At 41.5% G+C, this 16,210-nt stretch overlaps 1 protein-coding gene and 1 long non-coding RNA gene across 25 annotated transcripts in view; one reads left to right on the top strand and one right to left on the bottom strand.

The window, feature by feature from the left end:
• Positions 1 to 1,053: 1,053 nt before the first annotated feature.
• LOC125972305 (uncharacterized) lies at positions 1,054 to 15,380 on the bottom strand. The gene is made up of 2 exons (XR_007482748.2): positions 15,310 to 15,380; positions 1,054 to 14,929 (listed from the first exon to the last, which is right to left on the bottom strand). It is a non-coding gene; the product is annotated as an uncharacterized lncRNA (long non-coding RNA).
• brip1 (BRCA1 interacting helicase 1) overlaps positions 2,747 to 16,210 on the top strand; it is a 280,957-nt gene continuing 267,493 nt past the window's right edge. For 5 of the 24 annotated variants that reach the window (XR_007482708.2, XR_007482712.2, XM_049725671.2 and 2 more), the window contains exons 1-3: positions 2,751 to 3,359; positions 12,541 to 12,652; positions 15,329 to 15,450. Coding sequence is in view for 15 of the 24 variants with exons in the window: in XM_049725671.2 (XP_049581628.1) it covers positions 3,270 to 3,359; positions 12,541 to 12,652; positions 15,329 to 15,450 (324 nt within the window). In the remaining 9 variants the exon portion in view is untranslated. Of the gene's footprint in view, positions 3,360 to 12,540; positions 12,653 to 15,328; positions 15,451 to 16,210 lie in introns of all 24 variants that reach the window. The other 19 variants (XM_049725663.2, XM_049725667.2, XM_049725669.2 and 16 more) reach the window with 13 other exon arrangements.

The following is a 16,210-nucleotide window of genomic DNA, read 5'->3' on the forward strand; positions in this document are numbered from 1 at the left end:
GTGCTGTTGGGGGGCCAGGGGTTTAAACTTAATTTTTTAGTAAGGGTTAATCTAAAGCCAGTTTACGTTTCACTCCGACGACGTTTGTCCAGACACGGCTTGATAGAAAAAGCCCCGTAATACTCTCACCATATGCTTGCATCCTTTCATACCACTCTGTTAATGGTATATTTAATATCGTCTGGAAAAGTCCGCATTCGCTGTTAAACACTTCTAGTGTTAGATACAATAGATCGATTAGCTCTCTGCCCCATCAAAAGTTTGAGGAGAAACTTTAAACCGGAAAAAACATCTCCCGCCGGATGTGATTTTTGAAATCCATGTTGCATTCAGCTCACCTTCTAACCCGTATTCATTGAGAAATTCAGTCAAAACCTCTGGCAGGAGTTGATTTAAAACACCCCAGTCATTTGAGTTCAACGTACCGTATGCACCGGTCTGCTCATAGTTGCTGTTGTTTGATCCAGAGCTCTCATGGTTTCTCATAAAGAAAGACAACTCACCAGTCTCGTAAAAAAATTTAAATCCCCATAGAGTCTCTGGTGTTAGATGCCAGCTCCGCTCAAGTTTTTCTGTAGGCCTTTGTTGCATACGCCTTAGATACATTGGTTTCTTCCTAGGGGCATCTAGCAAACCATCGGGGCCTTTACGGCAAAGACGGATACTGACTGGTGTTTCTGCTATCATGATTTGAGCTTCAGGTTTGCAGTTTAACACCACAGCTTTAGCTTAGCTCTTTTCTATGAACTATCAGCAGAATACTCTCGCACAATATATGCACAACAGGTCCGGCCCCTCTCTCAAACCACACCTCTGTGTATCACGTGTTTTTTTTGTTGTTGTTTTTTTGTTTTTGTTTTTTTTAATCAGGATATGTTTTAAACTTAGACAGCCTTCATAAAGACAGAGGCCTTCGTCTGTCTCCCTCTTGCTTTTTTTTAATCTTTCAGATACCTTCGGCACCATGCTGACGACACTTCAATGATTTTTTCAACAAAACCCCCTTCAGATACCTCTGGCACCATGCTAACGACATTTCAATGATTTTCTCAACAAAAAAAACCCTTGATCCTCTAAACTATTGTTTGTCAAATTACATGCGTCTCGCTTTCAGACACCTTTGGCTAAACTAATGTTTCTCAAATTATATGCGACTCTCATCCAGACAACTTTGGCACCAATAATCACGACTCTCGTGACCCCCCCCACACTGACACAAACAGCCCCTCCTCTTCACCTTCTCAACAAAACGGGCCCCTTCAAGCCACACGTACGGGCTGGTAGCAAAGCTAGCTCAGATGCTACACCTGTATTGATTCATAAAAATACATGCCCATACATATCCACATCTTAAAAATGGCGCCAGCAAACCGAAATGGCGACAGTCAAAGATGATCTTGATGCCCCCAACCCCGCCACAATTCAAAAGAGGGTGATTTATGATACCATAACAAGTCATAAAAAGGTCATAAAATTTTATGACCCCTAACTCATTTGCATATGAATAGACATCAAAGCCTAGGGCATTGATCTTCTCTCTGCAGTCAACAGGCTGAATGCAGAATGAGCTTCTGGAGTTCGAGTCGACAGAACTTTTTCAATTAATTTTGTAACATATGGCTGCCCCAGAAGGCGGCTCGGTGGCGCACTGGGTAGCACGTCCGCCTCACAGTTAGGAGGGTGCGGGTTCGATTCCACCTCCGACCCTCCCTGTGTGGAGTTTGCATGTTCTCCCCGGGCCCGCGTGGGTTTTCTCCGGGCACTCCGGTTTCCTCCCACATTCCAAAAACATGCTTGGTAGGCCGATTGAAGACTCCAAATTGTCCCTAGGTGTGAGTGTGAGTGAGATTGGTTGTCTGTCTCTGTGTGCCCTGCGATTGGCTGGCAACCAGTTCAGGGTGTCCCCCGCCTACTGCCCGATGACGGCTGGGATAGGCTCCAGCACGCCCGCGACCCCCGTGGGGACTAAGCGGTTCAGAAAATGGATGGATGGATGGATGGCTGCCCCTTCAATATGATGAACTTCATCAGGAAGCACCACAGGAGGAACACGAGAATGGGGAACTTATGGGAACTGTTGGACAGCAGAGTTGGTTTGTATAATTATATGTCCAATTTTACCTTAAACCTTAATACTGAGTGTCAAGCAGGGAGGCATCAGGTTCCATTTTAGTCTTTTGGTATGACTCGGCCGGGGATCGAACCAACAACCTCCCAGTCTCAGGGTGGACACTCATACCACAAGGCCACTGAGCTCTGAGAAATCTTCAAATGATAATTCATTTTATTTTTGTTTTAGGTGCAACTCAAAGACAATGCAACCACGGATGCCACTGTCGAGGTCCAACGCTTCTTGTCGGAGCCCTTCTGTAAGGGATCAGACAGTACAGCCAAGTGTGTAGCGACAGAGACTTTATTGTGGGAGGGGATGATGAGAACAGCTAGCGCTGTCCATGAGCCCGTGGCAGGTGACGGCGATTCCACTGACAGGGGGGCGTGGTCCTGTCGCAGGTGGTGCCAGCACGTGACACCTTCCTCTCCAGAGAAGACCCTCTCAAATAATGGACTACACGGGCAGCAATCTACCCACATTTGCAGAAAATGGCAAAAAAAAAAAAAAAAATCATTATTACTTAAATACCTAAAAAAACTACAATAAAGGCTTAATTGAGATAAGAGCTATGAAATGCATTAAAGTACACGTGACTGGATTTTTTCCCTTTTATCTTTATTGTCATAATTATCATAACTATTACAACTCAAGCCATATTAGTCATAAATTAATGCGCGCGTTCGTCAGAGCATTCCAAATCCGGAAGATGTCACTCTTCAAAGTGTATCAAGTTTGGGACAGTTGTGTTGAAGTGATTCATTGGTTCATCAAGAACGTGCCCTTCACACCCGCGACGAGGTAAAAAGAAGGAAAGAGAAGAAGAAGAAAAAGAAGGAGAAGAAGAAGACGAAGAACAAGAAAAAGCAGAAGAAAAAGCAGAAGAAGAAAATGCTGAAGAAGAAAAAGCAGAAGAAGAAGAAGAAGAAGAAGCAGAAGAAGAAGCAAATTAGAAACAGAAGAAAAAGCAGAAGAAGAAGACGAAGTAGACGTTTTCAGTTTGCGGGAAGTTGAAAAACGTTTTTCAATTTGCGGGAAATTGAAGACCTTCGAATGCCATCGAAGGTGGTCAAATGCACAGTCGGTGTCGGTACCTGGTCTACATCAGACGAAGCTTCAGTGTGTGGATGTTAGTTAAACGTATTACAAAAGCAGCAACATGACATCATCGTTGGAGTACATCATTGGAGGTGTGCGGATCCAGTTCCCGTGTAAGGCGTATCCATCCCAGCTGGCCATGATGAATTCAGTATGTAAAATAAACACGTTCATGTTAGCTCAAAAGAACGCGCTCAGTACGCTCAAGTTAAATGTTCGTGTAGACAGTCCTTTGCATTGTGTTTATTTCCATAATATCTGAGCGAAGCGATAAGAAGAAAGACTGTCATTACAAAATGAAAATACAAATATTTCCCAGGGATAAAAACGAGGAACAGATAAGCAGGCTTCACATAACATTGTTGAAACTGGGTGGTTTTTATGGCCTTTACGTTTCGTCTTATTTCTGTTTGAGTGCAGCATCACCAAATTGTGATATCTTTCATATCTCTTGAGGGTTGTGTTGAATTACTCAATGGGGAGTGCACCAGTCGCACTCCGCGGCATGAAACTAACACTGATTGTCCATGCTAACTTACTCAATTTGTGTTCGTTTTTCTTCTGTGTAAAGGAAGGTACAGTAATCCCTCGTATATCGCAGATAATTGGTTCCAAGACCACCCGCGATAGGTGAAGATCCGCAATGTAGAGAAAATATGTTGTTACAATATCCATAAAATACTTTTGTGAACCTTTATTGTATTTTCAAACACTGTATACTCTATTGTACTTTTAAATATGTTATTGTATTTTAAACACTTAAAATTTTATACGTGTCACGGCTCCTGCCTTGCTGACCGGCTGATGCGCCTCAGCAGCGAGGGCATCCGCACAAGACATTTATACCATAATTTTCGGACTATAAGCCGCACCGGACTATAAACTGCACCAGCTAAAATTCGGGGATATTTTAGTTTTTTTCTTATATAAGCCACACCGGACTATAAATCGCACGTGCGCACAAGTTATTTACAAGAAAGACAGTACGCAGAAAGCCTTTTTAAAGTTTTAATCATATTAACATTTTGTTGTAAACACAGAAGTAACAGCAGTAGCTGGGCTAAAGTTTTAATAACACTAACATTTTGTTGTAAACACGGAAGCAACAGCACTAACTAGGCGGGTAAAAAAAAAACACACCAGTCAACAAAGTCACTGAGAGCCGTCTTTGTCTTCCTTCTGTCCACTGAAACCAGCAAAATCTTCCTCCTCAGTGTCCAATTGGCGCCAGATGTACATCGCAACATTCTTTCTCATCCTCTCTTTCGTTGTCGCTTTCATCGTCACTCTCGTCCTGAGGCAAATTCACTCCTGAGCTTGTGCTCTCCTCTCCGTCATGCAGCAGACTGGCTTTTCGAAACCTGTTGTTGATGGTGGATTTTTATTGTTATTTATTGATTGTATTTTTAAACATTTTAAAGTGTAAACGTGTCACAGCTCCGCTGTGCTCTTGCCATGCTGAGCAGCTGATGCACCCCTGCAGTGCAGCGTGAGGGCATCTGCACATTGCTCAGAGGCAACATTTTTTTTTAACATACATATCCTTTACACATATTTGTGTATCAATAAGTATTTATTAAAACATATACCGTATTTTTCGGACTATAAGTCGGTTTTTTTTTCATAGTTTGGGTAGGGTGGCGACTTATATTCAGGAGCGACTTATATGTGAAATTATTCACAAATTTTTACTTGGTCATTAACACATTACTTACTAGTATAGTTGATCACTTCACATGTTATTTTCACTTTAAACCGTATGAGGGCGCACTATGGCTGTGGAAAAACGAGGCTCCACTGTACTTTTTATATCGTTATATGGGCCTGTGGAATAATTTGAACTGCAACTGACGACGAGTCCGACGTCAGCGGGGCGCCGCACACGCGGCGTTTACAGAAAGGAGGACAAATTCGATCAATGGATTTAATGATTTGGAGTGACACAGATGGTTTGATAAACATGTTATTTATGTTATACCGTAAATTTCGGACTATAAGTCGCGTTTTTTTTTTCATAATTTGGGTGGGGGGGCGACTTATATGTGATTTTTTTCACAAACTTTTACTTGATCATTAACACTTTACTTACTTACTAGTATAGTTAATCACTTCACAGCTCAGTGGCCTAGTGGTAGAGTGTCCGCCCTGAGACAGGAAGGTTGTGGGTTCAAACCCCGGCCGGGTCATACCAAAGACTATAAAAATGGGACCCATTGCCTCCCTGCTGGGCACTCAGCATTAATGGTTGGAATTGGGGTGGTTAGATCACCAAATGATTCCCGAGCGCGGCATCGCTGCTGCTCACTGCTCCCTTCTCCACCCGGGGATGGATCCAAATCGCATGGGGATGGGTTAAACGCAGAGTACAAATTTCACCACACCCAGATTTGGGTGTGACGATGATCATTGGGACTTGGGGGGGGGGGACTTTACTTTCCAAAATTTAAATGGACCTCAGTGCGCAGGGAGCTTAATTTGGTCCGATTGCGCCGGGCGCTCACTGTCGCATTGCTTTAAGAGCGTCTTTGTGTTTTAGGATGGCTTTACTGCTCCCACTTGCTTTCTTTGGAGGCATGATAAGGGGTTAATACAATCCTCATAGTAACGGAAATACAATAACAAATGGAGTCAGTTGGTATCCGGGCCGCGGGGTCGGGTTTTCTCGGGTCCTTTCGGCTCATCTTGCGAGGTTCGACCTCCGAATTTTGTTCGACAATCGAAGAAAAAAAGTCTAGACTTTTTAGTTCGAATTCCGATTTGTTCGAGAACCGGGACGTTCGAAAACCGAGGTTTGACTGTACAGTACTGTCTCATAACATTAGAATATTGTGATAAAGTTCTCTATTTTCTGTAATGCAATTAAAAAAACAAAAATGCCATACGTTCTGGATTCATTTCAAATCAACTGAAGTATTGCAAGGCTTTTATTATTTTAATATTGCTGATTATGGTATACAGCTTAAGAAAACTCAAATATCCTATCTCAAAATATTAGAATATTTCCTCAGACCAAGTAAAACAAAAAGATTTATAACAGCAAAACGAAATCAAACATTTGAAAATGTCCATTAATGCACTCAGTACTTGGTTGGTAATCCTTTTGCACGGATTACCGCAACCAATGCGGTGTAGCATGGAGGCAATAAGCCTGTGGCATTGCTGAGGTGTTATGGATGCTTCAATAGCGGCCTTTAGCTCATTTGCATTGTTAGGTCTGGTGTCTTTCAGCTTCTTCTTCACAATACCCCACACATTCTCGATGGAGTTTAGGTCAGGGGAATTGGCAGCCCAATCGAAGGCAGTAATGCCATGGTCAGTACACCATTCACTGGTGGTTTTGGCACTGTGGGCAGGTGCCAGATCATGCTGGAAAATGAAATCATCATCTCCTGCTTTTCAGCAGACGGAAGCATGTAGTGCTCTAAAATCTCTTGGTACACATCTGCATTTACTCTGGACTTGACGAAACACAGTGGACCAACACCAGCAGCTGACATGGCTCCCCAAACCATCGCTGACCGTTGGAACTTCACACTGGATTTCAAACGACTTGGATTTTGCTCCTCTCCAGCCTTTCTCCAGACTCTGCCGCCTTGACTTCCAAATGAAATACAAAACTTGCTTTCGTCTGAAAAGAGGACTTTGGACCACTCTGCAACTGTCCAGTGCTTCTTTTCCATAGCCCAAGTCAGACGTTTCTTCCGTTGTCTTGAGTTCATAAGTATCTTGACCATGGGAATACGGCTATTGTAGCCCATTTCCCGGACACGTCTGTGAACAGTGGCTTTTGATACCTGGACTCCAGCTTCAGTCCACAGTCTTTGAAGCGCCCCCAAATTCTGGAAGCAACTCTTCACAATGCTGTTACGGCTGCGGTTATCTCTCTTGGTTGTGCAGCGTTACCTGCCACATTTCCCCCTTCCAACCGACTTTTTGTGGCTGTGCTTTGAAACTGCACTCTGGGAACAGCTTCCTCTTTGAGAAATTTCTTATTGTGTCTTACCCTGCTGATGGAGGGTGTCAATGATGGTCCTCTGGACAGCAGTCGGATCAGCAGTCTTCCCCATACTTGTGATTTAGTTTACTGAACCAAGCTGAGTGTTTTTCAAGGCTCAGGAAACCCTTGCAGGTGTTTCAAGTTAGACGATTGAAGTGATTAGTTGAATACCCTACGAGTATACCTTTTCATGATATTCTAATATTTTGAGATAGGATATATACGTTTTCTTAAGCTGTATGCCATAATCAGCAATATTTTGAACCACTCTGGAACTGTCCAGTGCTTCTTTTCCATAGCCCATGTCAGACCCTTCTTCCGTCGTCTTGAGTTCAGAAGTGGCTTGACCACGGGTGGGCAAGCTCTTTGAGTGGCGGGCCAAATTTGTTTCTAAATTTTGACCGGGGGGCCGAACCAGGAGCAGATGGATGTAGTGTTTGTGTGAAGTAATAGAAATGGCATGTAAAGGTCATTTCATAAAAGTACTTTTAGTAGGTAGTAAAGCATGGATATTCAAAAAAAGCTTTTTGAAAACAAATGCATTTATTAACAGCATTAAAAAAATATTTCACCAAAAAACTACTATCAGTGATTCTCATTAAATACGACACTGTTATTATGAATAATAGTTTCCACCACTTCACCGCTTGCAGGTCAGATTCATGAAATATGTTTATCTAATGAGGCGAAATCACATCAAACAGCAAACATTCTGACCAAATACATCATCTTGAAGAATCAGTGAAAGGTAAAGAGGTAAAGACCCAATGATTGTCACACACACATCTGGGTGTGGTGAAATTTGTCTCTGCATTTAACCCATCTCCGAAGGGAGCAGTGAGCAGCAGCGGTGCCGTGTTCGGGAATCATTTGGTGATCTAACCCCCCAATTCTAACCCTTAGTGCCAAGCAGGGAGGCAATGGGTCCCATTTTTATAGTCTTTGGTATGACCCGGCCGAAGTTTGAACCCACAACCGTCCAGTCTCAGGGCAGACACTCTACCACTAGGTCACTGAGCTGAAAGAATACATCTAAATAAAGTAATAAAGAAATCAATAGTATTGTTGGTCTCCTTTTTTTGGTAGTGCATCATGGTCTGGAGTAAAATTTGTTGTGGTAATTCTTAGGATAAAGCCGAGGTGTCTGTCCGTTAACCTAGATCTGTGACGGGCTTTGTTGACGTTCATGTGGCTGAAGTCTGCTCACACACGTAGGTCGAGCCAAATTGTCCACTCTTCTTTTTTTTTTTTTTTTTTTTTTTTAAACACTCGGCACTCAGTGTCCACCTTTCTTTTCCTCGGGCCACTCATTTTAATGGAAGGATTCCAGGGGAAGGTTTGTGGGTGGCATTAGTGTAAAACTGTATCTGAAAGCTCAGCGCGCGAATTACGAGAATGCTGACATCACAACCCACACTCGAAATTCGGCAATGATGGAAATAGAGCATGGAGTGCGCCGGGTCCGTACTACTTAGTACGTACACGCACTTGTGAGTGTGCACCGAGCTTTCTCACATGGCTTCCGGTAGTAAATGCGCGGGCGGGTGCTTCCCCATCTATTGGGGAAACATAGTAATTCCAGGGAAAATGACTTAAAAGTTTAAAACACAATTTATTCAGGTTTGGTGAGCCGGATTAAACGGCCCCGTGGGCCGGATGTGGCCCGCGGGCCGTAGTTTGCCCATACCTGGGCTTGACCATGGGAATAAGGCTATTTTAGCCCATTTCCCGGACACGTCTGTGAAGAGTGGCTTTTGATAACTGGAATCCAGCTTCAGTTCACTGTCTTTGAATCTCCCCCAAATTCTGGAAGGGACTCTTCTTCACAATACTGTTAAGGCTGCGGTCATCTCTCATGGTTGTGCAGCGTTTCCTGCCACATTTCCCCCTTCCAACAGACTTTTTGTGGATTTGCTTTGAAACTGCACTCTGTGAACAGCTTGCTCTTTGAGAAATTTCTTTTTGTGTCTTACCCTCTTGATGGAGGGTGTCAATGATGGTCCTCTGGACAGCAGTCTGATCAGCAGTCTTCCCCATACCTGTGATTTAGTTTACTGAACCAAGCTGAGTGTTTTTCAAAGCTCAGGAAACCCTTGCAGGTGTTTCGAGTTAATTAGACAATTCAAGTGATTAGTTGAATACTCTACTAGTATAGTTTTTCATGATATTCTAATATTTTGAGATAGGATATTTGAGTTTTCTTTAGCTCTATGCCATAATCACCAATATTAAAATAATAAAAGGCTTGCAATATTTCAATTGATTTTTAATGAAATCAGAATGTATGACATTTTTGTTTTTTTAATTGCATTACAGAAAATAAAGAACTTTATCACAACATTCTAATTTTCTGAGACAGTCCTGTATATACGTTCATTTCATTGTTACTACTGTCCACTGTTGTGCCGTTTGTCAGGTCGCGGTTTGCTTCGTGTGCGCGCTGTTTGACAGCTCCGGCGCGCTCCTTTAAGTTTGCCTCGCATCGTACGAGTAGCGGTTACGCAGCGGCATGGCGACTAACGGTCTCCAGCAAATGTACCATATTTTTCAGACTATAAATCACGTTTTTTTTCATAGTTTGGGTGGGGGGGGCGACTTATACTCAGGAGCGACTTATATGTGATATTATTCACAAATTTCCAATATTCAAAACTCCGCGATGTAGTGAAACCGCGATAAACGAACTGCGATTACTGCAATTTGAACTGCAACTGACGTCAGCGGCGCGGCGCACACGCGCCGGTTTTTTACATAAAGGACAAAGGATTCGATCACGGGTTTTAATGACTTGGAGTGACAGATTGTTTGATAAAATGGTTGTTTATAATTATATGGGCCTGTGGAATAATTTGAACTGCGATGTATTTAATGAGTTGCAGTGACACATATGGTTTGATAATATTGTTGGTTATATAACAGTTTTTGATATATAATTTATATATTTGTTATATGGGCCTGTAGAATAATTTGAACTGCAACTGACGACGAGGTCCGCGGCGCAGCGCACATCCGACTTAAAAGATGATCGATGGATTTAATGATTTGGAGTCACACAGATGGTTTGATAAACGTGTTATTTATGTTATAGTAATTTGGATAACTGTTCTCAGCTCTACGTTAGCATACCGTATCGTTTAGCCTGTTGTTGCTTGTTCATATCTGTTCTTGGTGTTGGATTTTGTCGAATAAATTTACCCCAAAATGCGACTTATACTCCGGTGCGACTTATGTTATTTTTTCACTTTATTGTGCCTTTTATGGCTGATGCGACGTATATTCCGGAGCGACTTATAGTCCGAAAAACACGGTGTTTTGTTGTCTCGATGACTTATGTTTGGTGTGTTGCTGAGAGTATTTCATTCATGGTTATTTAATATGGCGGAACCGTTACGCGCAGTTAGTTATGTAATGTGTGCCGTCTACGAGTGTTGTGTCACGTCAGAAGTTGAGCGTTGACTTGCGTGCTGTATTTCTGTCTGTTGCTGAACCACGCATGCGCATGCGCACGCGCACACACGCACACACACACGCACACACACACACACACACACACACACACATTACACACACACCCCACACACCCTTCACATGCTTCATACCATAATCAAACACACAAGAATCACATTCACACTCTCAAAGACTCACTCATGTACACTACACACACCTGCTCTCACGTCCTTACGACCAAACGTATGCCTATACCCATTTGCCAGTTTCCCTGTGTGACCCTATGAGCAACAGTGCCTGTTACTTTTTTGCCAATAATCTAGTAAAGCAATCAAAACTGAACCACGTCTTCCCTCCTATGTTCTGACGGACACCCGGGGGCGAAAAGAGCATAACCATCTGAGCCAACCCCCTATACAGTCCTCAGGCTCCCCAACAAAAGCGGTAGCAGTTTGCATTATTTTATTGCAATGTTTTTTTTTATTCAGATTTGTTTCAAAACTACAGTTACAGATAGACTTCAGTTTGATGGTTAATGCAGTTATTGCAATTTTGTTGTTTTATTACAGTAGATTGTTTTATTTACATTTCAAAAACCAGAAGCCATTCATTTACAAATGTGATTGCACTTTAGTTTACATATTTAAATGTATGTACATCAACTCTAATCATGCCTCCAAAGGAAGCAAGTGGGAGCAGTAAAGCCATCCTAAAGCAATGCGCCCGGCGCGCTGCGGTTGCGCGATCAGACAAAATTAAGCTCCCTGCGCACTGATGTCCACTTAAATTTTGGAAAGTACATCAGGACTTTAAAAATATTTTCTAAATTTCAGCGACGGCTCTGTCACAATAATGCGACCAGCACGGTGCAGTTGCGTGGTCGGCGACGCGCTACGGTTGCGCGTTCGGCGGTGCGCTGCCGTTGCACGATTGGACAAAAATGCGCAAATGAAAAGAATGCTTAAAAAAGTTTATTTGTAATGGGAAAATATGATTCGAACGATTCACTTCTTGAACAGCCTTCTGGAACGGATTGTGTTTGAAAACCGAGGTTCCACTGTGTGTGTGTGTATACACTACCGTTCAAAAGTTTGGGTTCACCCAAACAATTTTGTGTTTTCCATGAAAAGTCACACTTATTCACCACCAAACGTTGTGAAATGAATAGAAAATAGAGTCAAGACATTGACAAGGTTAGAAATAACGATTTGTATTTGAAATAAGATTTTTTTTACATCAAACTTTGCTTTCGTCAAAGAATCCTCCATTTGCAGCAATTACGGCATTGCAGACCTTTGGAATTCTAGCTGTTAATTTGTTGAGGTAATCTGGAGAAATTGCACCCCACGCTTCCAGAAGCAGCTCCCACAAGTTGGATTGGTTGGATGGGCACTTCTTGCATACCATACGGTCAAGCTGCTCCCACAACAGCTCAATGAGGTTCAGATCTGGTGACTGCGCTGGCCACTCCATTACCGATAGAATACCAGCTGCCTGCTACTGCTCTAAATAGTTCTCGCACAATTTGGAGGTGTGTTTTGGGTCATTGGGTCATCACTTGCATTAAAAACAAAAAATGGGCCAGTTCATTTCATTTCGGGCTACCAAAACCTGAAGAGTGCCTGCCCGAAGGGCCACTAGGTATTTTGAAATTTTGCGAGCCCTGCTTGTATTATTGCGTACGTTTTGTAGTTTTCTATGTATTGTATTGTATTATGTTTTGTTCTGTGAAATGCTTTGTTACAGCGACAAATGTTGTGTAAGCACAATTTCTTCTTGTATTATATTTGTAAACAGTAGTGCTTTTAATTGTATTTAGAACCCATGATTATCAACACTGTATCATTACTAACAGGATACAATTTTAAACTTTCCGTTAAATTTACAGATCATACGAGGGTTGAATTCTGGGCAGCATTGTTTGCTGGAGAGTCCTACTGGAAGTGGCAAGAGTCTAGCCTTGCTATGTTCAACGCTCGGATGGCAGCAGGCACAGTTTGGTTAGTAAACAAATTGTCTGCTGAACTTTTATCCGGGTTAGTTGTGTGCAAATGTGACCTGAATACTTTTATTTTTTATTACATTGATACAGTATTGAATTGTTAAATTCCATCTTCATCCTCATTAAGTACTCTCTAGATCAGGGGTCTCAGACGCGCGGCCCCGGGACGCTAATTAGCGGCCCCCGTGTTTATATGACAGATTAATGTTAGTGCAGCCCGCAAGATTGATATTTCTGACACTTTTCTGCGGAGCTGATTGAACCAATCACGGTGAGGTATATGGCTCTGGAGGGCGGGACATCGGCCGGGCTGTCCAGTGCCTCACTCACTTATTCATTCATTCCTCCAGTCAGCTGGGCGGAGGAGAAGCCATGAAGACGCTGACTCCGCTCGGCGCCCACAGTCCTCCAATTAAGTGTAGGCGCATTGCAAGTGAAACTGAAACTTAAAATTAAGTGTGTTTACATGACACTTGAGAAATTTGGATAACTGTCGTTATCCGATACGATCGGAGAAGGAGGACTCCGATTGAGCTACCCAGAGAACTTCGATAGCTATCCGTATCTCTCTGCCATATATACACCTTTTTCCGATAACGATCAGAGAGCGGAAGTGCTTATGCGCCACAGCCCCACCCAACTGAAAGTTAAAGTTAAACCCCAGACTGACTCCAAGTGGAATCACATATTACAGAGCCCCAAAGATGTCTCTTTCAAAGCCTGCAGTGAAGAGAAAGGTCGGTGATGAGTACAGACAATCTCAGGAAAAGTGATGAGTGCAATATTTCTTTGTTGAGCACAGGGGCACCCCAACGTGTCTTATTTGCACTGAAAAAGTTGCGGTGCGCAAGGAATATAATTTGAAATGTCATTGTAACACCTTTTTGTTTTTTGACAGTGCTTACAATAATTTAGATAATGGACCAGTTCTAAGTTCGGCTATATGTGTAGTGGTGATAGAATAAGCAGAATAAATGACCACAGACCAAGGTTTGACTTGAACTGCCGAGAGAGTAGAGAAAATAGTTGACATACAATTTACAAACAATAGACATACAATTTACATTTAAACTCGACGTTAGTTGAAGAAAATAATTTCCCTTTCAGTGAAACTTTTCAGTTTAAGGGATTTTAGTTTCAACCCGGGTTGTTTTATTAATTCTAAGTTTCAATCTGTTTAGTTACCTCACTTTTTGTTGTTTGAATAACATTCAGTACAGTTAAGTAATTCGAAAGTAATAGTAAATCTAATTTGAGTTCAGTTAAATCCACTTTTAAATTCCCACCATTTCACTGAATTTGTTCAAACCAATCAATATTTCAATAACACCATTACAGCATCATCACATGTATGGTTCACAAAAATAAAAGTGACAAAATGTACAAAACTCAAAACAATTCAGCAAAAGACTGAACGACTTTCAATATCCAAATGTCTCTATATCCCTTCGGTTGGCTTCTCCTGATTTTCCTGAATAGCCAGTCAATCCTTTCCGAATTCACTTCAGTGTAGCAGAGGAAAAAAATGGATAGATCCTACCAGGTTCGATGAACAACGTCCAGCGAGTGCTCTCTGCTCCTGGCTGAGAGACAATTCAAAGGTCTCTTTGGTGGCTCGCCATCTTGCGACTCGCACAATAAATCAGCTTCGTTATTAGTTCAGATGTTTCTGAACCAACTCTCGTGAATCAAGTCCCGTTCCACACTTAGTGCATCACCAAGGTGAAAAGAAAGTTTGAAAATAGAAAAATAAGTCCATCAGATACAAAAAAAAGCTTGATATAATCCCGTTTCACTCTCTCTCTCTGCTTTAGTTTAACGTATTTACTCCCGTATTTAGTGCACCTTCATCGTCATCCCGAAAAAAGAATGGCGGGGGAAAAAAAAAATGAGTTGCGTTTGCATTTCTGGTCACATGGGTCTTTTCTTTACGTCATCATGTCTCCTTCAAAATAAAAGTGAATGTTCGCACTTTTATCATTTTAACAAATACAAAACATTAATGAAATAATGAATTTGTATTGTTTTAATAATTTATTTGCTTTTAATCTGTGTTGGGCTGTTTAGAAGATATTTACAATGTACTTTCTTTATGACTGTTTTTATTAACAAGCTCTTATTTTACAAGGCTATGTTAACCTGGGTTACATCATTATACAACAAGACATGCTGAGGAGTACGAAAAATATTGCGATTGGTTAGCAACCAGTTCAGGGCGTCCCCAGCCTACTGCCCGAAGTCAGCTGGGATAGGTTCCACTGTGCCCGTGACCCTCCTGAGAATAAGCAGTTCGGATTATAATTGGATCACTTTTACTAATAAAAAAAAAAAAGAACTGCAACTTTACAAAAAAACTCAATTCAACTCTCTCCATATAATTTTAATATCGAACACCGATTTTTGATGGTGTGCCTCAAGTTTTTTTTTTACTATGAAAAGGTGTGCCTTGGGTGAAAAAAGGTTGGGAAACACTGACTCTAAAGATATGTAAAGTTACCCAAACATGGTATTTGATTTGAATAGTACTCACAAATTGGTTGGTTGCAAAAACAATTGTTTCCTATCCCTATATCATACGTATTGTTCTCACCAGGTGTTCGTTTAAAATTGACAATGTATGATGTCACAGGCAGTATATTTATCACATGTACTCACTTTTCGTTGTGTTTGTCAGCTAAGTCAGTTCCCGGAGAAAGGTTACCCTCTGAGCTGGTTGAGACAAACCAGTTTTCCCACATTGGTGACGAAGCAAATTTCCAGCCTGAGAGGAAACGCATTCGCACTGCAGAACCCAAGGTAGGATTAAGTTTTCAATTATTATTTAACTTTACAGCATGTTACGTTACAGCACATTCTTCACGCAGAAGTCAATTTTGCTCCCTGCAGAATTTAGTTTTTTTTTTTTTTTTTTTTTTTATTTCATTCTGACGTTTTATCGGACCCTATTTGTTAGTTTTTCAAAGTATTTGACATACTCAGCATCTGTTGGTGATGATTATTTTTGCACAAAATAGGTGAGAGGCATTTATTGTATGGAAGAAACCAAGACCAGAGAATAGCTTATAATATTATGGATTTACCTGGACTCTAATTTCACCTGGTATTTTTTGGTATATTTCTCAGTTGGTCGTACCAGCACTTGATTTGGGCACACTTTTTTGTGTGGGAGATGTCCAGCAAGACCTTTCATGCTGATTTCCGAGATACAGTAATCCCTCGTTTATCGCGGATAATTGGGTCCAAAACCACCCCGCGGTCAGTGAAATCCGTGAAGTAGGGTCACCCTGTGAATATTTTGTGTCGATAAATGTATATGAAACCATTTATATTGGCTAATAATATGTTATTATTAGAACATTAAATAATAGTTTCAAACATGTAAATAATACATTAATAGTATAAATAACAGAAAATATTGTATACATATTGAAAATATAAATATGATACGTGCGTGTGTGTGGGTGTGTTTGTGTAGATGTGACGTTCTGTTGTTAACTTTCGTTAAACAGGGACCTCTAGTGGTCACAAGTTTTGTAGATGTACGTAGAGGGGAGAG

The sequence above is a fragment of the Syngnathus scovelli genome, chromosome 7 (assembly GCF_024217435.2).
Source record: "Syngnathus scovelli strain Florida chromosome 7, RoL_Ssco_1.2, whole genome shotgun sequence".
In the NCBI taxonomy this organism is placed as follows: Eukaryota; Metazoa; Chordata; class Actinopteri; order Syngnathiformes; family Syngnathidae; genus Syngnathus; species Syngnathus scovelli.